The 24,779-nt window shown below is 43.2% G+C and overlaps 1 protein-coding gene across 5 annotated transcripts in view; it reads left to right on the plus strand.

Moving 5' to 3' along the window:
• The window catches only part of camta1a (calmodulin binding transcription activator 1a), a 287,515-nt gene that overhangs the window by 256,706 nt on the left and 6,030 nt on the right, over window positions 1–24,779 (plus strand). For 4 of the 5 annotated variants that reach the window (XM_037104951.1, XM_037104953.1, XM_037104952.1 and 1 more), the window contains 14 exons: window positions 1,705–1,831; window positions 2,559–2,693; window positions 16,086–16,285; window positions 16,467–16,663; window positions 16,772–16,850; window positions 16,976–17,324; window positions 17,441–17,916; window positions 18,636–18,814; window positions 18,990–19,233; window positions 20,083–20,154; window positions 20,377–20,397; window positions 20,538–20,737; window positions 23,084–23,158; window positions 23,536–23,566. In XM_037104951.1, the coding sequence (XP_036960846.1) occupies window positions 1,705–1,831; window positions 2,559–2,693; window positions 16,086–16,285; window positions 16,467–16,663; window positions 16,772–16,850; window positions 16,976–17,324; window positions 17,441–17,916; window positions 18,636–18,814; window positions 18,990–19,233; window positions 20,083–20,154; window positions 20,377–20,397; window positions 20,538–20,737; window positions 23,084–23,158; window positions 23,536–23,566 (2,385 nt within the window). Of the gene's footprint in view, window positions 1–1,704; window positions 1,832–2,558; window positions 2,694–16,085; window positions 16,286–16,466; window positions 16,664–16,771; window positions 16,851–16,975; window positions 17,325–17,440; window positions 17,917–18,635; window positions 18,815–18,989; window positions 19,234–20,082; window positions 20,155–20,376; window positions 20,398–20,537; window positions 20,738–23,083; window positions 23,159–23,535; window positions 23,590–24,779 lie in introns of all 5 variants that reach the window. The other variant, XM_037104955.1, reaches the window with a different exon arrangement.

Below are 24,779 nucleotides of genomic sequence, written 5' to 3' on the forward strand. Positions count from 1 at the left end.
CTGAAGTTTTCAGAAATACTTAAAACAAATTGATAAATGATCTCTACGCTTAGGTGATGCAGAGGTATGAAACCAATCTGAGAAAACCTGCTAACTACAAGGATTAATCAATCAAATGACTTTCATTTGAACTTTCCCAGAGAAAGTGTTGATAAACTCATCTTAGTTGCCGTCGATCATTACTGTGTGCTCACAGCTTTCAACTTTACAAGCAGTGGCTTTGCAGACACCATTGCCCCTGGTTTCATGTCTCACTCCACCCTACAATCTGACTGATGGAGCTTCTAGGTGCAATTCAGCCTAAGGGTCAGATCATGCTCAATCTGAGTAGTTTGTAAGATGTGTGGGGGAAACAGCTGGTCGTCACTAGGAGGGGGAGATGTTTTTGTTTAGATACTGACACATTTTTATACAAGCTCACCCAGAGGGCATTCACACGAGAAGTGAAAAAAACAGATAAAAACAAGAGAAGTAGAGAGAGAAATTAGAAAGGTGCATGGGAGGATTATTCTAAAGTTATCGGACCGGTGAACAAGAATTTCTGAGTATACTGAACCCCTTGGTAACATTGGCACAAAACAGGAATTTCTCCCTTTGATAAAATACCTTGAAAAAAAAGTTGAATCATTGAGGACATGACATTTTAGATTTTATCAAAACTCATATATACACGACAATACTACACATAAGAGCTGTAGACACTACTCGGGAATAATACTGAATTGATCATCCATATTTACAATTAATATTATCTTTTGAATTTAAACTAGATTAGGCAGTTAGGATCAGTGAGCTGTTTAGTAACAATTGCTGTGTTTAGTATTACACAGCGATTAAATAATTTCTTTTTTTAGATCATGAAGCTAAGGAAAGTACAATACATTTCATCATGACATTACATCTTTTCCATGAGATGAATGTATGTAAATTAATCAGATAAACAAAACATGATGTCCATGCAGGAGAATAATGATTTATGATCATATCAAAAACATGGGAATTTAAAGATGGACATGAACATTCCCGATGAGATATTCCCTAAAGAGATTACTGTAAAGATTTTGCAGTTGTAACTGTTTAGAGGCTCTTTTCACTTTCCTGTTGCAGAGCAGAGACTGATGAGCGCTGCATTAGTGCTGAGGACTCAGGTCTCGAACTCTTCAGTAGGGAAGGTTTTGAATTTTGAAACAGATACCACCAGTCGCATGGAGTCTGTAAAGGACGCATATAAGCAAAACGGCATGTTGTTTCTTTTGATACATTTGTATGGATAACAGCATCTGGCATCAACTTAATGATAAAAGTAATATTTTACTGAAATATATCATCCAAATCTTGTAGATACTTTAATGTAACAAAATGTGACAAATGTGACAAAAAAGTCACCTTATTCACCATTCTCAGGTAGTGCACAGTCTTGTCAGTATTACAATTAAGTTGTGAGGTGCAATACCTTCTTTCAACCTCTGGAGGGAAGCACAGTCTTTTAAACTCAGCGTTGGTAGAAAAGGGTGCAGTGAAATGATGTCTGTTATCCACACGATGGCAGCAGAAATCAGTATAAGAGAGCTGTTTTCTTTTCCTTTGTGTCAATCCTATCTTTGTACTCTAGATGGCAGGATACCACAAATAATCTAAGGGATTCTCAGACCTGACTTGGCAGCTGTGTCATGAGTTTGTTAAACCATTTGTCCTGTTTTTCAGGGTGGAGTTAAGGTTCTGATCACTGGGCCCTGGCAAGAGGCCAGCTCAAACTACAGCTGCCTGTTTGACCAGATCTCAGTCCCAGCCTCTCTCATCCAGCCTGGGGTGCTGCGCTGCTACTGCCCAGGTAAGACAGGAGAGCGCTCAAAATCACATCTCAGAAGAGAGGCGAGGAGAGCGAGAACATTTATGAAGAAGCTTCACAATATTATTTAGAAACTAGAAGCTTCTAACGTAAACCTATCAACAATCAGACCAATTTATAGCATAAAAAATACTTAGGTTTTCTTTGTTGTGGTTTTTAGTTTGTGTTTGTCAATGAAATATGTTTCATCCATCACATAACTCACTAGCTGTCATTTATTTGTTTGAAGTAATAGCCTTCAGGTTGACAATATTCAGGTAACTGGTAAGCAAGTTTTTTTGTGTGTATTATGGATTTTTAAAGGAAGCAAATCAGTCACAACATTTAGATGTTAAAATATTTAAAATCCAAGTCAGTTTTGTAACAGTGAGTAGAAGCTGTGCTTAACCAAAAAGATGTTTATGTGTTGCATACTTTCAAGTCCTCTATCAAAAGCTTCTGTATCAGTCCATCAGTCAAATATGTATTTTCTCATTTATTTAATTCAGCAGGTTAAGCCTGGTGTGGCATAATACGAGTTGCTGTAATAAACTTGATATTTATAACCATTTAAATTCTAATGTAGTCATGTAGTTTCAACCTTAAAGTGTATGTTTTTATTTACACTGTCAGTAGTTCTGCATGGAAAATTTACCCAGCCACTACAACTAAAATGATATTTGTGTATTTTCAACAGGTATTAAATTCTTGTTATCCTCTCCTCCTCCAGCTCACGATACAGGTCTGGTGACGCTACAGGTGGCTGTCAGTAACCAGATCATCTCCAACTCAGTGGTGTTTGAGTACAAGGCCCGCGCTCTTCCTTCACTGCCATCATCTCAGCACGACTGGCTCTCGCTGGATGGTAGGTCTATCTTCAGTTTTACTTAAGCTTGGGACCATTGCCCTGATTCTCTCTATCCGCCCTCTAGCTCATTTTTTTCCTCTGTTTTTCACATCTTTATCTTTCTCCTAATTCTTCTATCTGGCTCTCCAAATCTCATGTGGGCTTATTAATTTTGATTAATTATCTGCTAGACCATCATGCATGAGAAAACCTCTGTCTTCCTTTGCTTCAGACTAATTTGTCACAACTCACACATTTTAATAGCTTTCTGTGGAGCCAGACAAGTCTGCAGTAGAACTGCCAAAAGATAAATGTGACCATAATTGACAACATCAACTTTATTCACACAATGTATGTTTATTATGGTTCTTGATGTTTCCGCTGCAAAGATATTCAGCAATTTTGGTTGGGATTTATGTTGTTACATCTCATAGATCAAAATGACAGGAGTACAGAGTTCGAACAATAACTGGGAAGAATGGGTGGTGTTTCAAATATTGTTTTTCTCGCTAGAAAACATGCCGGCTCTTTAATCCCTGAGCAAAGTTACTGAGTCACAGGACAATTCTTTGTTTGTCTGTTTCTCACAGTATAGTACGTCTTGAGACTGAGTGCGAGTCGGAGCCTTGAGAACTTGTTGTTGGAGTTGTTGGAGTGTGCCCTGTGTGGGATGGACAATAACTCGATAATTTAATTAATCAGCTTTTATTGTGTTGTTAGGATATAGACTGAGAGGCTGCAACATTGACACGACTGACAGCTGAAGTGAATAAAAATCGATCATCTCATCACAATCAAAAGTTCTACTGGGTGTTTAGGTGGGTGGTGCGTCGCATTGTAACAAAATAATCAATGTCATCCACGTCACTCAAGGGTATCAAGTTGTGGGGATATAAAAGCTCAGATAAAAAACATTTTCAAACAGTCTTCAGCATATGCGTATTTTAGACTATGTCGTGGGGGGATTGTATGTGGTCAGAAAAGATAATTACCTTAGGGATTATTATAATTAAATATACAGATATTACAGTACGTGCTGATCATATATATGCTGTTGATTAGCCCTAGTGTATAAATATGAGGTCCTTGGTTAAAATGTCATATTACACACAAGAATTAGCTGCAGCCAGTTTTAACTTAAGGTGCTGATGAAGGCGATTTATGTGACGATTTAAAAAAAGTGGCGGGAACACATCCCCAATATAAATCAAACTTATTACTTCACCTGTCAGTGGTATTAATGTTGTGGCCAATCTGGGATTACTATGTTACTGTTTTACATTAAGAACTAAATTAATTGAGCTTTCATTACATTCTTGTGAAGAGCTGTTCCTGTTGTAATGTAGTCGAAGAATGACTTAATATCAGTTTGGTTTAATTGCTGTTATTGTTAGGTCATAACAAATGTGACTTAAAGTAATACTGCTATATTCTAAAATGTTAGTATCTGAAAAACTCTCATTAATATTGTGATATGGATTGTAACCTTACCGCACAGCTTTTGTCAGTTGACTCTGAAATTTGTTTTGCATCCTTTAGCACTTCGATGAGATGAATCTACATACAGGTTAACATATTTACATCATATTCACAGATTTATAAAACATATCCAACAGTCATGACCATTTTAACTTATCAAAATATATCCACTCATTCAAATCTCAGTTAGCAGCACACTGATTTTGGTTTAGCAACGGGATAGGCTGATGTAAACAAGAATTTTTCAGCCTGTCGCCTTAAAATGGAGGGACTCATAATCACCTTTTGGAGGGCAAGTTGTTTTTTTCATAAGGACATGTGAAGAGTCACGAGAGACTCTTTTAGCAAGTCTGAGTATGCTCTGGTTTGAGAGTTAACTGTTGTGTTAAGATGTGTTTGGTGACACATTTTCACTCTCACTTTGCAGTCTGCTCTTCTGGGATGTGCGAATGAAATATCAGTTGTCGTTTTGTAGGCTTTATTTTAAGGTCAGTTCAGAGAGAGAATGTCTCAGAGTGTCATCTTGCCTCTATTACAGTCAGCCAATGGGGAAGTTATTTTGTATACAGCAGTGCAGATGAGAGGACAGATTTGGACATTGGTATTTGCAGATTATGTTTCATTGTCTTGTGTGATCACATTGAGGTAAAAATGCTTTCTTAGATCAACATTATACAGGTATTTTATGTGAAATGATAGGTGCTGCAGGATTGGCAGATTTCCATTTTGTTTAATTTCAATACAAGTCGGAGTCAGAAGACGTACTGTAGACATTGCCACCGTGATGTAATGAGAATCTAACTCACTGTATGTTTATATATCTGTGTGTCTGCTGCTGGGGAAGCGTTGCTGCAGTGCTCGAGCATTGACAGGATAAAGTAGGGCACGGCGAAGCACAGGCTCACAGGACAGCTGCATTGCAGACGGCCCTTGAGGGAGTGGGAGTGAGTAATCGAGAGCTGGCGGCTCCCATACACGGCAGTACCGGTGGATCCCTCCGCCATTCATACCCTACTGCCTCACTGGCCCATTCAGAGAACCAGTTAAGGAGGAGCTGACTGTCTCAGGGAAAACACAGCCCACCCTATTACCTTACTTATATTAACCCCTTGCCTGCCACCGCTCACTATTTTGTTTCATGGCAATTCGAGCTTCTCCTATTATATTTGAATTGGGATTTTAAAATTGTGAATTTTGACAGGATTATATCTTAATTTGTCTCTGTTTTATCCATCTGCCAATAAACCATTTGTCCCTACAATAATAAGGGAAGTTAAATCAAGTTATTTTTATTTGTAAAGCTCAGAATCAAAAATCAGAATTTGCTTCAAGGGGCTTTGCAATCACTTTAATTTACAATACCCTCTGTCCTTAGAGTACTCAATGTGACCTTAAAGGGGGAAAAGAGGGAGAAACCTCAGAACGAACGGAAGAGGGATTCCTCTCCAAGCAGACACAGACATGCAGTAGACATCATGTGTACAGAATAGATCAGTGAAAATAAACCTGTGAAAAGTAAAAAGTATAGATCCAGCAGGATGTTGATCTATGTTAGTTGACGCCAGATCGGTGAGCCACATGACCTCCTCTCAACCGTGGAGACCTCAAAGAAGGACGGAATTAGACAGACAGACAAACATAACAAGGGTGAGAGAGATATGATAGCATGCAGACTAAGGAGACAGGAGGAGGAGGAGGAGGTGGAGGAAGAGGCTGAATCTCTAGGGGTCAAATGATTAAATCCATACCAGCGGAGAGGAGGAGAAAACTAGAGAAAGAGAGAGAGCGAGAGAGATGCACTCAGCATGGAAGCCTGTGAGAAAAACAACAGAAATGCAGTGGTAACAAGGAAGCTGAAAGTTTGTTAAATGATTTCTAGTCAGCAGGTTAATAGATTCATGAGACCGAGACCGACCTGCTGTAACAATAAGGTTAACAGGGACAGAGGTTGAAGATTAGCACTTAGTTAGAAAGATGAGTTTTTAGCTTAGATCTTTCTGATATCAACAGGAAGATTATCCCCAGAGAAAATGGGGATGACAGAAAAGGTCCTGCAGGTTGCTGACTTCTATGTAACTCTGGGGACTGACCTGGATGGGACATAAGCTATAATTTCGATCAGTCAGGTGCGAAAGGGGCACGACCGCATGCAGTTAACGTAGAAGAAGACATCTGAAGTGATGTCAGAATATCACAAAATAAGTTGGTGGATACATCACCAGATCGACGTGCACAGTAGACGTCTGGGTGTTTTTGCTTTGTGTGTACAAATGATGCAACATCATGCCAAGCTGAGGTGGCACCAGGTGAGGTTCTGTGTGGACTGGAGCGACAGGAGAGGCTCATCCATACCAGAAGCACTTGAGAGAGTTGACTGTGCTAAATATTAAAGTGTGCCAATAACACACATGATGGACTGTTGCTACAAGGTGTCCTGCAGCTTCAGGTCCACCACACTGAGGGGGGCAGCGACTCTGGACTCTGCAGAGCGCACTAGCAACTCCATGTGGGGGTTTTGTCTTTTTTTAATGTTATTTTACAGATAACAAAAGGCGCATGGTGGGATATGTTTCAGTTTCAAGTGTGACACCTAGACCCTGTGATCACTTAGGGACGTCCACATGTCCACACAGTGTTGAGGAGCAAGAGGTGCTGCACATGTCACACAATAAGGTGTTACCTACCGTGCTTTTACAGGCTCACGCTGCCTTGCCCCTGCGGCCAGTCACATGGCTACCTATAGGCTGCTGACATTACGCGCCATACGTATTTGCACGTATTTATTGTTGTCTGAGACCGCAGCGGTGAACTGTAAAAGCCTCTGTGAGTTTGTTCTCCCACGGAAGACTCGCTGTGCTATGATGTGCTAATGGCACAGCTGCCTGCCTGCCTTGATTTGTCATAATGCAGAGTGGGGGAAGGGGCGCCTTTTTCTCTGCAGCACTGCAGGTACGGAGCCATGGGCAGGACAGAAAAAAAAAAAAAAAAGCTGTCGGAGCTGCAGAGCACTCACCGTCCGCCCCAATGAGTCCCCGAGCTCAGATCCCACGACCCCGAGCCGGGGAGAGGTTTCGCTGGGAAGTGCCAAAAAATTACAGCCCCGCATAGCGGCACGGTGCCGGTTAGTGTTGAAGGGAAAGCGTGCTGAACAGCACTGAGTCAGAGCCCAACTACACCGGCGTGACAAACGGCAGACCGTGCACACACAATGCAGGAGCGGAGGAGTGGGCGTGTTTGGGTAAACATGGTAAACTACCGCAAACAGAGCAAGATTTAGTTACAGGCGGCAGCTTGGAGCCGGGAGAGGATGAATCCAAGCGGCGGGGTTTTTTTGGTTTTTTTTTTTTTTGGTTTTTTTTTACGCGTGTGCCGACTTTCATCCAGTGTGCGGAGAGACTCCCAGCCACACGCGTCGAGCAGGAGTAGATCTATTAGAATAACACTCCTTATTATTAGCGTCATCATTGCAATAATAAGGTCAGATAAGCAGCAGTAGGAATAAGGCATGGGCGAGCGTTTAGGAGGAGGAGGACCGCGGCTCCTGACGGGAATTAGGGCGTCTGTTTACCGGCGGCACGTGCGCACAACGTCTCCAAACAGCGGTATTTGTCATTTTACTGCAGGCTGAGAGAGCAGCGACTACTAGAAAACACACGGGAAGTGTGTGTGTGCGTGTGTGTTTGAGGTGAAACAAGTGAAGAGGAGGAGGGGGCTATTAGAGGAAGAGGAGTAGTGAGCGGTCTTCCTCTCTCCCTCTCTCTCTCTCTCTCTCTCTCCTCCCTCGCTCCTCACGTCGCTCTCTTCCCTCACTTTGTTCTATTGTTGACGAGTGCTCTGTTGAGATTGAGATTCAGTCTACACCAAGGATATATTTATATTGTTTTGTTGTTGTTTTATCTATTTATTTTTATTTTTTTTAAACAAAGATTGTTTCTCCGTATAACACCATGCTGTAAAGCCCTGACCGCCAGACTGTGGGGGCTTAAACTGCAATTTGAGTGAGAGATGCAGCTTTGGTTGGACTTCTTTGGGTCAGGATGCCAGTGAATGACACCTGCACGTCCTAAAAGACAAAAGAGGCAGTGTTTTTTGCCTTTGAGCTGGACTCTACCAATGGAAAATAAAATAGAAGGTTAGAAGTGTTAAGTTCAACCTATGGCTGTAGTGCTGTGCTGTGCTGTGTTTGTGTTGTGTTGTTTTTTGTTCTTCGTTTTAATATTCCCTGCGTTTTTGTTTGTTTTGGATTTTTTTTTTTTTTTGCCAGCAGAAGTTGAAAGTTTGTCTTTATGTAGTCCCAGTGTGTGCCTGTGCTTTGGCGAGAGTTGGAGAGAAATCGCTCTATTTTGGACACATGCTTTTTTTTTCTTCTCCTCGCAAGTGTTTCATGTGACTCTGCCACATTGCAGCGCGCTGGAGAGTTGACGCTGATAGTAGCTAACTCATGACTCACGACTTGTGCTCGGGCATGTGGAAAAAAAAAAACACCTGAAGACGCCCTCGGAGACAAAACAATAATAATGATGTGTTGTTTACGGCATTTTGAAGCGCAGAGGAACTTGCAGCTCTCACGCGACTGTGTCGGTACTTTTTTTATTATTATTATTTTTATTTTGGGGGGGCGACCGCATTAGAAGCGCTCACGACTCCTTCTTGGTAGTTTCGGTGTCTGTGGGACTACATGCTGTCTGTGTCCCAGGATGATCCATCGCTACATCGCCGAGCTGAAAGTGCAGTTTTCACGTGTTTCACGAGTAGTCACTTGCTATAAGCGCATTGGAGGGCTGTCGCATCCCTGAGTGCTGCTCAGGTTATCGGTGGGGGGGGGCGACCAGCCCAGCTCGTCGCCGAAATCTACCCGTGCTGTAGTTCAAGTGGCGTTCAGGGGGGGTCGACCCTCTCAACCACATGGACTCAACTGAACGATTAAAATGGTGCCAAAATCCCAAAGTGCACGTTGCTGTAGCGGGTCCGGGCACCTCTGTGCGTTTTCAGCACCACAGATGTGCGAGCAGCGACTTCTCTCTAACCCACGATCAGCCTTTAAAACTTTGCTCTGGTTGCAAAAGTTTCGTCTGTTAAAAATGAGGGGATTTCGGACATACATTTATGTACCTGTTGCTCCTCTGATAGGTTTTTGGGTTTCCCTTTCTTAAAGGCATAGGACGAGATGCATTGCCCCTTTTCAAAGAACTGTGAAATATATAACAACAGACACAAGTTGCTTAGTATTGAAGACCATGTTTGGAAAGAGTTGTTGCACAAGAGTCTGATGCATATGCAGTTATCGTACTAATACCAACCACTTTAATGCAAACAAGTTTATCTATATGGATGGCAGCAGCAAGGCATATACAATACCACAGCTGAATAAAACATTTTTTACGGAAGGCATTATAGTAGCAGTTGTTGGAGCAGTGTGCATGTTGCAGAAGCATGTGTAGAAAAATTAATATTAAAAAGAATCGCTTTAGCTGGAGTTTTCCCCCCTTGGCCCTAGCAAGGCGTGAATGTATGTGACTGAATGTGTATGTCAAATGCATGTACAACAGGACATAACGTATCTATCTATCTATCCATCTATCTATATATTTATCTATCTGTCTATCTATCTGTCTGTCTTTGAGATGATGAGAGATTGTTTTTTTTCTGTCCGTTTTAAGCATTTATGCTGCTGTTAATATCAATAATTATATAAAAAGTAACCGTACTATATTAGTTACCGTAGCCCTGGCGGTAATAACAGGAGCAATAGTAGTAGTACTAGTAACGGCAGCAGTGACGTAGGATGCTTACACCTAAAGGTGATGGATCACCCCACACAAGGTTTTAAAGAGATAGGTACCTGTGAAGAGAAACAGTCATTTGGATCCCTGTTGTTTTCTTCTATTATGCATTTTTGTTGTTGTGGCATTGTATTTATTTGGCATTATGATTGATTATCTTTACATAGAAACCATGTAAGTCTAAAATATAGTGGGTAATGGTCAGACAGTAAACAGTAAACACTATCTCTATCTAATAGTCATGCGGTAAATTCTACTTTTGTTAAGCTTAGTGTGTAACATTGTGGTGGAACTGTCAAAGAAGTGTCAAGTAAAGATTTTAATAAATTCAAAGCTAAAGTTTTGGTTTGCTTTAGCGAAAGGTTGTTATAAATCAGTCAGTCTGTGTTTGAACTCTGCATTATACTGCCCACCTCTGTGCTCACATGCCCCAGTCTTCTTATAAAGAGGACAGGCATCGTGTATTTCTCTGTATTCTTGGCTAATTGTACTGTATATTAATAGCTATAATCCAGTGAAAGTGCTTCTTTTATGTTCTGTTGTAAGTTCAGTTTCCCTTTTGTTGGCCAGTCGGCTAATGTGCTTATCGCCTTCAGCTTCCCTGTTCATGCTGTGCAACTGCTTCTCCTCTGAGTTGCCATTAAACCAAATTAAAATAGAGAAGGGCATATAAATAGTCTCAAACCAAGCGTACATAATATCACATTCAAGATCAAAAAGTCTCGGGTCTATGTCTCTGCTCACTTTTCCTGTCTGTCCTTGCTCATAAATCACAGTTGTCGCTACAGTACAATTTGCCCTAGTCAGGATTCCAGTATGTGACAAAAGACTGAAAATATGATTTTAAGTGCCATGTTGAAAGAGATTCAGAGACGAGGCGGGCTGAGAATCCTGTGAATGCATTCAGCCTAAGTGTGGTGTCTAACTATTAATGGAAAGCTTTGGAGACGTCCTGTCCCTTGGGTCTCGGTGTTTCATATCAGATTGATTCATCTTTGAAATTATTCCTTCACTCATTTCTCATTTGCGCTCTTGCCTGCAGCAGATGTGTCAGGCAGTATATAGTTGTTTATGCAAATGGGAAGCTAATGATATGTACTTGTGACTGTGTCAATTGGGTGTCTTTTAAAACAAAATCAAGCACCTTATTCACCAAGACAAAAAGCCAATGCTGTATCACTCTATTAGCGTGATAGCAGATGACAGTAAATCCCCATGGTGTGCACTCTTGGCATTTTACCTTCAATGTGACACAGTGTATCTGTTCAGCATTCAGACTGTACTCATATTGACCTATTTAGCTGGACAAATGCCAGTAGGTTAAGAGCTGCTTCACCATTAATGCAGAACTGAGAAGTATCATTAAGGCAATGCAACCTTTGTATGCAGTTGTTAAACTTCTGTAAATGCCTGAGAATGGATTCTTTGTGGAAACAGTGGTAAGACAGAATTGTTGTGCAGGACTTATTGTTATGCCTCTTAATATTGCATTTTCCGCACGTGGCTGTTGTAGTTTGTTGATTCACTGCAAGGCAGGAATTCCAACTTGTGTTTTTAGGCTGATTGCTTTGCGTGTGAGGGATTTCTGTTGTTGTGCACCGGTTGCAAATTGGGCCTGTACCTAATGGAAAGAGAACAGCAAACATGTTTTCCAGCACTGAAACGGCAAATCAAAAATAAATATGTATCAATCTGTAGAGGTTGTTTTATTATCCGTTGTTGTGCAGAGACTACATATTTTAAGGGTTTCCAACAGGTGACCCAGTTTCTTACAAGAGTCCAAAGACTTGCAGGTTAAGTGAACTGGAAACTCCAGATAACATAGTCTGTTTGTGTGTGTTAGCCTTGAGATGGATTGACAACCTGTCCAGGGTGTACCCTGCCTCTCACCCCGCCACCCTGTAACCCTGAACAGGATTAGTCATATAGCAGATGGATGGATAGATTGCGTCCTCAAATAGATTTGATGCCGTAATAACAGATTGTGCGAAAGAAAGATGTCTCTATCACATGTTGCATTATTCTGCGAACGATTTAGATATTCTGCTGTCACCCTGCAAAGAAGAATGAGGCGAAATAGAAATAAGAATAGACAGAACAAAACCAGTCATTACACTATGTCAAAGGAAAGTCGGCCTTTAATCAAAAGACAGCCGTGTGTTCCAGCTGCGAGGGCTGCTGCCAGATGGCCTGGCCCCTTCCCCTGCACGGTCACAAATACCAGCCCCTGTCAGTCAGCTCACCCAGAGACCCGGAGGGAGGCTGCCCTCGGGTCTTTCCACTGGGTTACTTGTGAGAACTCGACTGGCTGCGGAGAGATAATGAGGTCCAGCACCAGACGTGATTGGCATGAACACATCCAGAGGTTCAGAAGTGAGGATTAAAGATGTCTTCACACACTCTATCAGAAGTGCACTATATTAATAACCCTACTCCTTTCTTCTCATCTCGCTTCACCCCTGTCCTTTCTTACCTGTAATCTCTCCTGCTGTCTCCGTCCTCCCTTCTGCCTGTTCTCACTCCCACTGTGCTCCACTGAGAGTCAATAAACAGCCCCGTCCTTCCTTCCCTTATCCATCTGTATATTAATCTGTCTCATGAGGAGCTGCTGCCACGTCCCAGAGATGAGACAGATCATGCGGGGCAGGGCTGTGAAGTTGTGTTAGTTGAAACCTAGTGAACATCTTACAGGTCCTTTGCTCTCTGCGTCTCTCAGAGGAAGTGGCTGTCCTTTGAGAGAGGCTAATAAGAAGCAACAGCAGAGCCACGGTGACACACAGCAGTCATCACACACTAAGGAACGCTACTGACTTCCCCCACTAGAAGTATGATTTTCTCCCAGCTCCTTAATCTCTGTGACGGGACCAGGTCATGAACATGTGTCTGGTGGCTCGCATGATGACAACACTAGTCACTCATTCTAATGAGCATTGGTCCCAAGGCAAGCGACAAAAATTACTCACTTGGGTTAACAGTCATAAAAGTTCAAGACCTCTTGTCACACACTGTTACGCGGGTGTTTTCTCACATTCAAGATGTGAAGTGCTCCCTTTTCAGCCAAGGCTACTGCCACTCTATTTAAACCCCCGAAGTGTGGTATTTTCCCATCCCGTCAAGGATTTCGTCCCAGAGCTGCAAGGTTTTCCTCTCACTTCTAAGGGGAGACAAGTCAGGTCATCATTTAGCAACATGTGCACCGTAATTTCAAAAATCACACTCCACCTGTTATGTAACAGACTGCACAGAAACTCACACTTAACTCTTTTAGCAGTTCTCATTGAAATAACACTTTGCCCTCTACAATATAACCCACAACAGATATTAGTGCAGGTAGATTGAAGTGTAATAGAACTGATGGAACATGAAAATCAGTGAAACTTTTTAGTCAGTCCTTCTGTATTTTTCATGTCATTTGGAAGGAGAGAGTTAGCAAGGGTCCAAGTACTGCAGGGGAATAAATCACCAAAAGTGAGGAGGAGTTATATCATAAATATCCACAAGCGATGGAACTGGACTGACACACAGAAAGTTAACCTGGCTCCGGAGGGCATATTTTTTGCCATGACAGCTGTACAATTTAATTTGATTCGCTTGACCCCTTTCACTCAAATGCTCTAACGTTAATGAGTTGCACCCAACTACTTTTCAAAATAGCACCTCACAGTCTGCCCTAAATGAGCAAGAGTGACCACGTCTGCTTGCCACACACCGTCACAAGGGAGTAAACCAGAGAGTGGGAGGGCGTTTGCGACGTCAACCTGCTGTTACAGTTCTGTTTGGCTGCTTACCTTCCATGTCTCCTCCCTCTCCCCTCCCACTTGTCTCTACCCCCATCCTCCCTCTGCAGTAGACGTGCATCGCATTTGGAGCAGCAGGCAGCAGGTGGAGATGACATCATCTGCACTGCAGCACACTGCAGCACTGGGTCTGAACAAAGACATGTCAGCCTACCGCTAACTATCCCCTCTCTCTCTCTCTCTACATCTCTCTGTCTGTGTCTCTTCCCCCTTGTCAGCCAGAGGGAGAGGGAGAGCATAGCCCTGTACCAAAGCAGGTTGTAGTGCTGTGACCTATCTCAACCCTCTGATTCACCTCCTGACACAAGCCCTCAGTCTTGAACAGGCTCTCAACTCTTCACCTCGCCCGTTTCCACAACTCACAGTGTTGTTTGGCGAAGAAGAAAGTGGCAGTCGATAAACATTCCTGCTGAATAAGAGAATGATCTGCTCAAGTGACAGCAGGTCCATGTAGACATGCTACAGCACACACAGCGATCGAAGGCAGAGACCTGTGTTGTCCTCCAAGTCCATTATTCACAGTGCAGCATGTTGTCACTGAGAAGAGTAATTTACCAACCAGCGACATTACGTTTTTCTCTCCAATGATAGTAGCTACTTGACCTCTTTTACACTGGCTTATAGGAGGTCTGTCTGTGACATTAGCTCTCCACAGAGCCCTGAGCCGTGACTGCCAAGATACCATAAAGCGCAAATGTCACCAGGTCGTGCTGTGAAGACTCCCCACTTAGAGTCATTAGGTCCTTACCTACGGCGTCAACACTGAGAAAAGAGAGTAGGGCAAGTACACAAAAGCACAGGAAAGAAGATTTATGGACTCTTATTTTTTCATTGTTTGCCTTTCTCTCCATTTTTTTATTTTTTTATTTTTTTGCAGGAGTACTGAGTCCTTCTCCTCCCCTTCATCAATAAGCCAATAGCACGCAGGCAGACCATACACACACAGCCATGTTCCTGTCGCCTAGTTACCGCTCGGCAGCAGGTTGCCACAGAAACGGCCTCATAGTGGCTAAATGGGGAATGCTAATGCAGTCTTCTATGCTCCCTGCTGCAGTGGGCTCTCTGTGCCCATCCCATTCTACTGTCTGTACACAGCATAGTTTGTGTGTGTGTGTGTGTGTGTGTGTGTGTGTGTGTGCGTGCGTGCGTGCGTGTGCGTGTGTGTGTGCAGGCATATTCATGCTGACAAGTGTTTGTTATTTGTGTGTAGGTGAGTGTTGTTGGGGGGGCTTGTGTCTTATAATCTCACGTTAACTTATTGCAACAGGTTTAATTGCAATATTTGCAAGTGTGTGGACTGTTTGATGTTAGTTGCTCAAATGTATTTTCTGTAGAGATTCTGCTTAATTTTCCCAATGCGTCATGTTTATCTTTTGTGATTGTTCCACTAATTGAACACACTTAGTGTTTAGAAGTCACTTGCTCTGCCCTCTCCTCACTTAGCTTTTGAATTATGCAGCGTGTTATATATGTCAGACAGAGAAAATAGCTTGTCTTGTTGCAAGGCTGACAATCTGAGCAGAACCCGTCTCTAAAACTACACAGACTGACACGGGGTACAAAGCAGTAGTTGTGTGTACACACTCTGAGATCTCATACACCTCCATCCATCTTGATGTATGGAATGCATGCATTTTCAAGGACTCTGGATAGGTGCAAGTTGTGATTGATTCCTTACTGTCAGCTTCTTAGTCCTCCCACCATACAGGCTCATGGAACGGGGGTGGGCTGGCACTCCTTGGTCGTAATAGGGTGTACTTAATCAGTTGGAGAGGGCCTTCAGCTGCACACTCCCCTCAGAGCATGTCTGAAGCCCTTTGTGAAAGGGTGGACACATTTAACATGCCCCCACTCATTGGCCAATCATTCAGCCCGTATTAGTCTGCTGTGGTTGTGTTTGAGTGAGAGATGGCGGCAGGAGTTTAGTGATGGCAGCTATTAGCAGATGATTGATGGGCTTTAAAGGTTATTTTGGTAAAGCCAATTGTTTTGATGAAGTCCATGATTGATGCTTTTGTTTTCCCTCACATTATGGGATTAATAATGATTGTAAGGGCTCTTGTGCTGTAGCTAAAAGCAGCTTTGCAGCATCTCAGAAAAAGACTCAGAGGATGCATTTGTTCCTAAATGGTTGATTGCATGCCTCGTGGTGTTAAACCCCAAGTCACTGCGACAGTCTTATTGCTGCTCAGTGCAACATATTTGGTGCAGCTTGTGGTGCATACAGTGTAATCATTTGTCTTGTCAGGACACAGGGTTGTTTGTGCTGGTTATAGCAAAGACAGCCATTTTTTTTGCACACTTGCTACTTGCATGCTGACGTGTTCTTCTGTGTCCCACCGTTTGCCTAGATAACCAGTTCAGAATGTCTATCCTGGAGCGCTTGGAGCAGATGGAGAGGAGGATGGCGGAGATGGCCAGCCACCAGCAGCCGAGCAGTGCAGGGAGTGGCGGAGCTGGGGGAGGAACAGGGGGAGGAGGAGGAGGAGGAGGGGGGGGAGGCGGCGGAGGCGGAGGGGGTGGAGGTGGGGGCAACAACAGCCAGTCACAGGTAAAAAGCCACATCACGCTACTCATCCTAAAGCCAGTCATTCTGCATGTGACAGTACACTTCAGGCACATTGTGTTTTGTCACTATTGATTGACAAAAGTAGTGCATAACAAGTAGTATAACGTTATTGAGTGATTTTGCACATATAACAAACAATGATTTCCTCTTTTGTGTATGTCAGTGTGTATCTGGCCAGATGCAGGCCAGCAGCTCCTTCGAAAGCCGCGTCGTGGTGGTCTGCGAGAAGATGATGAGCAGAGCTTGCTGGGCCAAGTCCAAACATTTAATCCACTCCAAGACCTTCAGAGGCATGACACTCCTTCACCTGGCTGCCGGCCAAGGCTATGCCACCCTCATCCAGACACTCATCAAGTGGCGGTGAGTACCAAAGGCTCTACATAGAGTATAATGGTGCTTTAGTTTGTAATTGGTGTATGCCACACTAAATAGCCGTAAGATGCTAATTGTTTTCTCTCCTACATCCAGCACCAAACACGCTGATAGTATTGACTTGGAGTTAGAAGTGGACCCTCTCAATGTGGATCACTTCTCTTGCACACCTTTGGTAAGACAGCTGAAGTTAACATGTTTAAAGCAGTTTGATTAATAACAAAGAAAATCCTAGTATGTGCGATCGCTGGTGACATAGACATAAAACTCTGTTTCTCTTTGCTGCTTTCTTTTATCTAGATGTGGGCATGTGCACTGGGTCACCTGGAAGCAGCGGTGGTCCTGTATAAATGGGACAGACGTGCCCTCGCCATCCCAGATTCCCTGGGACGCTTACCCCTCTCGATTGCCCGTTCTCGCGGCCATACCAAATTAGCTGAATGTCTGGAGCAGCTACAACGGGAAGAACAGCAACCACCAGCCCCTCTACCGCCCACAACTCGCATGTCTTTCTCCCCAGCCCCCGACACCCCCACCACAGACAGCTGGATGGTCAGCTGGGCAAACAACAGTGCAGTAGCACCAAGCGGCAAGAAAGGGGGTCCTGCCACCACTACAACCACATCCAGCACGACAAGCCTCAATCCAGGCCAGTACAATACTCTTTCTCTCACTGTGTACTTGGAGAAAAACTAGTTAAGCTGACAGACTTTCATAAAACAAGTGTGTTATGCAACTAATAGTTACATGTTTTATTTTCTGCAGACTTGAGAAGGCCCCGGTCAGAGCCCTCCAACTACTATAGCAGTGAGGGCCAAAGAGACCTCCCACTAGCTAAAAAGCATAAACCCAACCCCGAACTGTTTCAGACTCGGCCTGACAAGGCCATGTCTGTTCCTCTGAGCCTGGAGCAGCAACAGCTCCACAAGCTGTCGTCCAGCCCCAAGAGCCTGTCCTCGGAGGGCCTGAGCTCAGACAAGAGCCTGTCTACAGGAGGCAGCACGGGGACAACCAGATGGACCTCCAGAGAGAGTTTCTCCGGCAGCAGCCTGGGGAGGAAGACGCTTGGGGTCAGTGGAAGCAGCAGCCTGGGGAAGGAGAAACTGGTCAACCGGTTACGTCAGAGGGAGCAGCTAGGCATGCTGGTGATGGCAGACAGAGAAATGGCTGATGCAGAACTATTATCCTATCGGGAAGATCTGGAGAACCAGGACTGTCTCACGCAGATGAATGACCTGCAGGTGAGAATTAGAAAAACAGCTGTGATGTTTGTAGTCAGCTAAATGTGCAGCACCTGGGACAACTACAGCCACAGACTAAAGGTTCAAAGTGATTTTGCTGTTGGTTTGAATACCTGCATCACAGAATTACATAGCATGACTTCTTTCTGCAGCAAATGTGAAAACTTGGAGCAAAAAAACACATTTTAAAATACTTTTTGAGTGAACATGTATGAAAATAGAAGCCTTACATTACATATGTTATCAGAATGATGAATGGATATTTTAATGGCACCACTTCAAAAAGCTGCATACAATTACACTGCCACGAGTGAAGAACACATTTAAATTGGACGTTATAGTATAATGCCACGTATTTTATGTCTCTTCTGCTCTGGGTAGGCAGTGTACACCAGGCCAACCTGGCACTCTGTCGATGACTATCACTGCATAATAAACTCTCCCTATTGATCCACTTCCATAGCCAGGGGATTCTTCCAGCCATCTATCTCAATCTAACTACTGCACCAATAGATGAAAAGCTGGATTAGGAATTTCCAAACAGTATCACTCTCATCATTATTGTACTCTTCCCTGGTATTACCGCAAAGAAAAAAATCACCATGCCAAATTATTAGATTGCATGTGGAGACTATTTCTAATCTCAAAAATAGGCAGTCCCTAAAATATGTGCTGAGAAAGCATAAACAAGGTCATGTTTGTTTGTCACAATGAAACAGGTAAATATGATGACTCTGGCTGAGCACATCATTGAAGCAACGCCGGAGAGAATCAAAAGAGAGAACTTCACAGCAGCAGACTCTGTGCCCTTAGACACGTCAGGGGTCAGCAACACCATGAACTGGCTGGCCAACTATCTTGGAGATGTGGAACAGCTCCCGAGTATCATACACCTACGGTGAGGAGAATTGTGGGCAGGGGAGCAACAGATACACATTATGTGTTATTTCAATGCTTTGTTGCACTGTGGTATTGTCCAAAGAGATCCACCACAAGTGTACTATTCAACAGCTGCACATGCCCACGCTAAACATGCAAAATGAATACAAATTTATGTCCTCTACCTTCCCTAGATCTCTGTATAATGAACCCCTAACCCCATCGTCCAACCCCAGTCTTAGTCCTGGGGGGTCTCCGCTGAGAGAGGGGCCCCTGGAGAGATCTACACTTCCATCCCCAGCTGACTGGAGTGAGTTCATCAATGCCTCCAACAGCAAGGTGGAGCGAGACCTGGCCCAGCTGACTCTGTCAGACCCAGAGCAGAGAGAGCTGTATGAGGCTGCCCGACTAGTCCAAACTGCCTTCCGCAAGTACAAGGTACAGGCTCGGCGCTCGGGTGCCATATGCTGTGTGTACTGCAGCCCGCAGTAACAGGGTTGTACTGTTAGGACTGGTACTGTTAGATGGTTTTGGCTTTTGGAGGAATGTTGAAGGGTTCACTTTGATTTGGTTCCAAGCTATGGAGCTCTGATTTCTGCAGTAAAGTTCAGGGTTGTGATTGATTGATATCTTTTGCCAGGGGTTAAGTTGTTTCTAATCATGTTTATATTATTCACATTTTTCTATCTCTATCTCTGTCTCATTCTCTGTTCCTCTGCTCATATACACAAAACAGCATAAACAAAAAATATATCCAAATATGCCCCTGTGGTTTCAGCATGGGAAGGTGCCTTGAGCAGAGCATGGCCTTGCTTAGAGGAACGACTGCACTGCCCCCTGTACCCCTGCTCCGAGTAGACACAATTAAGCTTATGTTCTCCTCCTCGCTCTCTCTGTCTCTGTTTCTCTCTTAGTTAGATGTATGGAGCCTGCTACTGCCTGTTTTTAACTAGCTCACCACACACCAGTCCTTTCTCCCTGCCCGATCCCATTCCTCAACTTGCTATCCGCCCCCCAGCTTCTTTTAATGAGTTTTCAAATGACAAACTGATCACTGTCGTTTACAGTCATCTGTTATGTCTGTCTACCAGCTGATTCTGAGGTGGACGTTTGGCTCTCTGTCGCTCAACTGTTCCTCCCCACTGGGGTGGACTCGTGCCAGGGTGGCTTTCACATGTCGGCCACCAGGAGACCGTCAGGGAGACTTGACAGAGCCACCAATATCCTTTGTGGCAAAATGCAGGTTTTACTGTGACCTCTGACCTATCCCACTCTACTCTCCAACAGGGGCGGCCGCTCAGAGAGCAACAGGAAGTAGCTGCTGCTGTTATTCAACGTTGTTACAAGAAGTACAAACAGGTAGGCACCACCAGAGCACTGTGTGTCCTTAATGAGGTCACATCGGATAAGTGCTTTTGTTCTAGTGTAGTTAGTGAATAGCATAGTCTTTGAGGACACAGATATATTCATGAGTTAACTATCTAAACACTGTATTTAATGAGGATTTTAACATTTTCAAACAGAGTACATTAGAGTATGGTAGTTCATCATTCACAGTCTTTTCCCTCTTCTGTTTGCAAGCTAACATGGATAGCCTTGAAGGTAAATGTTTTTCTCTATCAGCTGCTGAATTCTTTGCCAAACTTCAGGTTGTGTTCTTCTAACGCAGATTGAACCCTTAGCACTAACGCAGTATTCATACACGGTAAAGCGTGACATGTTTTTTTTGTTCTCGTTGGCAGTATGCACTTTATAAGAAGATGACGCAGGCCGCCATCCTTATCCAGAGTAAATTCCGCAGCTACCACGAACAGAAGAAGTTCCAGCAGAGCAGGAGGGCTGCCGTGCTCATTCAGCAATACTACCGCAGCTACAAGGAGTTTGGCAGGCTGAAGCCCCACCACCGCGGGGCTGCTGCTGCCCTGGTGCAGCACAAACTGAGGTAGAGACTCGGACACTACTGGAATATACTCTCACAAACTTGCTCAAGGAATGTGACAAGAAGCAGAGTGCACACATACTTCAACAAGCCCAATTGATTAAAACCAAGGTTAACACAAATTAACAATGGAGCTCAGCAAAAAAAAGCAGTGCATTCTTTGGGAGTGTTAAAGGTGGAAACAAAAAAAGTGATGCTGGGTGGATGTCAGCTGTCAAAGAACGAGGCAGGTGTAGTCACTTAGGCTAGGACCTTGGCCCCAAGTGAACGTAATCAGCTGACAACCTCTCACTTCAGTCAAGACAACCATCAAATAGTCAGAAATAATTACATCCCATGTCCTTTCCTAAACACTTTTCCTAGACCTCAATGGAAAATGTTACAAGGTCAAGGAAAGATGTGGAGGAGAATTCATAAGGAGTTAGAAAAAGACAACCACAGTGCTAAGAGAATCTGTCTGCACTTACACTGTGTCCTGACAGCGTGCGAGCTGATGTCCACACTGATTCTGCTAATTATGCATTTTGTCATGTCACGTAAACAAACCATCAGCTTTGTGCTAGAGATCAGATTGCAAACTTAACCATTCAGGTAAAAGATGGGTGTGTTAGGAGTTATGAATTTTTACATTTTTCAGCCAACAGTAAGTAGAGATGGTGAGTTTTCTTACCTGAAACGTTCAGCTCCTTGTGATCTCCTTCTAACAAGCTGGCACCTTATTTATGTTATTGTAGTAAAAGGAGACAGAATTGTATAGATTCACTATCAATGCCAGTGACAGTAATGAAACAGGAACAGGGCATGGGGTTCATTATGGTGCCGTGTGGCTTGCAGCCAGTTCGTAAACCTGAAGAGGAAAGAATGAAATCAAGCTGATTTTGCACTGATGCTCATTTGTTCCGCATGTGGTTTGCAAGTGGTGTTACACTCAGGCTGCAAGGAATTGTGGGATGACATTATCTCCTTTCCTTTCATAAAGTGTGGTCCCATATACCCTATACCAAATGAGATAAGAAATGAAGTGTTAAAGCACCTTTTCTTAACCTTTAAAGAATTCAACCAGCTGTTATCATTGTTGCCCCTTAGATACCTGCAGGTCATTTCACTCAGTCAGGAACCTCCCTGAGCAAAAAAACAAGACTATTAAACATCTGCTTTGTCTAATGAGGTCAACCAGGCCAGCCACCACAATGTGGTAATAACAAAGTTCCACCTTGACGTCTGACGGTTAGTACCAAAAAGTAAAAGACATTACATTAAGGCAATACAAAAATACCTCTCAATTTAAACCCATAGCCTTTGATAAATGTCCCCATCACACCAGAATGGCTCTCACACAAACAACCTGCCATATGAATACAGTAACCAACAGTGTTCAAAATCATACTTGCGTGAAAACTAAAATATTTCTTACAAATGTTACTCGGGTAAAATGGAAATGCACCCATACAAATAGTTCTTGAGTAAACGTCTCAGTGTTTCTAATATTAACCCTAACCCTATATTAACATGTATGTATACACAGAATGATTGGTCTGATATTCAACATCAAATTGCCAATAAAAGTAGTAAACAATATTTAAATATGTGTTAATATGGCTCTGATGCAGCTTGCAATCTTCAAAGTAAGTAGTAACTAAATTTACCAAACAAATCTAGTGCACTAAAAGTACTTTACTTACTTTCAAAAACTCTATAGTGGTAGTAGTACAAAATGGAAATACTTGACTAAAGTAGAGGTAACTCAAAATTTTACTGAATTAAGCAGTTGAATAAGTGTACACTCTATCACTGGTAACTACTGCTTCCAACCACCGCCATCCATCTTACCAGATCCAACCTCCCTCCAGCAAACCTTGGATCCAAAGGAGCAAATTAAGGATGTTAAATGAGCAGCAAAGAGAAGCCAGTGAATTGAAAACGTGTGCAGTTACATGGTATGTAACTGGGATAAAGGAAACAGTAACCACCTCAGACAGCAGATTTGGTTTGTGCAGGAACATAGAAAATAGTAGACAAGTGAGAAATGTGGTCAGCTGGTTCAACCCCTGATCCAAGGTACATTAAGAAATACCCATTTTCACTAAAGGATGAAAATTGACTCACATTCATATTAAAGAGGTTCAACGTAAGAATTTGTAGTGATTTATATGTATTAATCACCTTTCTTTGTGACCATATGTGACTGGCCAGAGGGTGTGACGTGCTCGATTGTCTCTTCTCAAGTGCCTCTTTCTGCTCCGATAACAAAGAGCAACAGTGACTAGCACAACACAGTTGACATATATGCCAGTTTCAATTGCTGTTCTACAAACAGTTTGACACTGTTCTCTTTGTGGTGTTTTACAGAGGTAGCCTGCTCACAAAGAGGCAGGATCAGGCTGCCAGGAAGATCATGAGGTTCCTGCGTCGCTGCCGCCACAGGTAGAACCCAACACTGTCTCACACACATGATAACACACTCACTCATGCATACAGTACAGACAATAACACACACTACTTTACATAGGCTGGATAAAATGTCACATTCAGATTTACTGCAAGGGTTCATGGTCTAAAAAAAAAAATCCCATTGAGCTAATCAGTAAGACACAGTACCACTGATTTTATAATCTTGTCCATCTATTCTTACATGTTTGATTTGTTTTTCTTGGACGATTGGGTGGTTAGAAATGTCTCCAACACCTAAGCTCCACCCCTCCCCCTCACTGTATTTGGCCCCCACCTTTCCTCGCCCCCTCCTCCACAGTGCCTACTGTGTGCTAATAGCTGTCTGGTATTGTTTTGCTGTTTATGCCAAGCCCCTTGATGGACCATAGACTGTTCAAGCGGGTGAGTGCAGCCTCAGCAACTCAGTTCGTGCCTCTCTCTCTCTCTCTCTTCCTCCCTCTCTGTTTATTCTGTATGCCTCTTTCTCCCTCTTATCTCCCTCGCTGTCTCTCACTCTTTAATAATACAATTATCTCCTCCTGAGGTCTCGGCCTTCGCATTCTCTCCTCCCTTCCCTCACTCTCATTTTCTCTTTTGCTCTCTGTCTCTCTCTCCCATCCCCTCGACCCACCCTACCTCCTTCTCCATCACTGTTGCTTGATGCCTGCTTGCATGAAGGCTGCCGACTGGAGCCACAGGTGGACTGAGAAGCTCAGATTTAGAGCAGAACCTATCTCAAACTAACAAAATGCTTATGAATGACGATTTCACTGCAACACTTAACAGGCACCTCTCTGACTCTCTTAATCTCTGTCTTTTCTCTCCTTGGAAATTACTTTCAGTTCATGGTTGTTTTGTTTTTTTTCTCTTTTGTTTCAGTTTTGTGTGGTTATGCAGAAAAAGCCAGTTTGAGAAAGCGGGAAGTGTTTTCCATCATGTTTTATTCTGCTGCATGCCGAGTGGTGATAACTATGGGCCTTGCTCTTCTACCTTTAGGCATGCTATGGGCCTGCTGTTTCTCAATCAGTTGTCTGTCTGTCTGACTGGCTGTGTGTCCTGTTTCTAGCCACTCGACAGACTGAGAGGGGGCGCTTCACCCCTCTAATTTCCATTTACTAAAATTGTCAAAATGTTGAATGTACTATACCCACGAAACAAAACAAGTAAATAAAAGATATCGCACGAAAAGATACACCTGAATGGGAACGTGCTCAGAATATCATATACAACATTTAAAGAAGTTTAAGCATTTGATTATTGTCATAAAATCATTAACCTCCTTGTTGTTGACATTCATTTACAGTTGTTTTATGTTTCATATCTGCTGTTTGCTGTAATGAAAGAGGGTAGAGCAGGTGAAATTATTAATGTAACCACCTATTAAAGCGGGCTTGTATGCTGAACTGAGATATAGGTTAGGAAGCTGTGATAGCATATAGGTCACAGTGGAAAAACAAACAATACGTTCCTCTGCCCTTTGGGACCAAAACACAGAGCTGAAATGGATTCATACCTCCGGGGATTACTCCAGCTCAGCATGAGAGGATACAACACACACACACACACACACTAACACTAACACACATGTGACGCAGTGTTTGCAAACGCAAGCATG

The sequence above is a fragment of the Acanthopagrus latus genome, chromosome 7 (genome assembly GCF_904848185.1).
Source record: "Acanthopagrus latus isolate v.2019 chromosome 7, fAcaLat1.1, whole genome shotgun sequence".
Lineage (NCBI taxonomy): Eukaryota > Metazoa > Chordata > Actinopteri > Spariformes > Sparidae > Acanthopagrus > Acanthopagrus latus.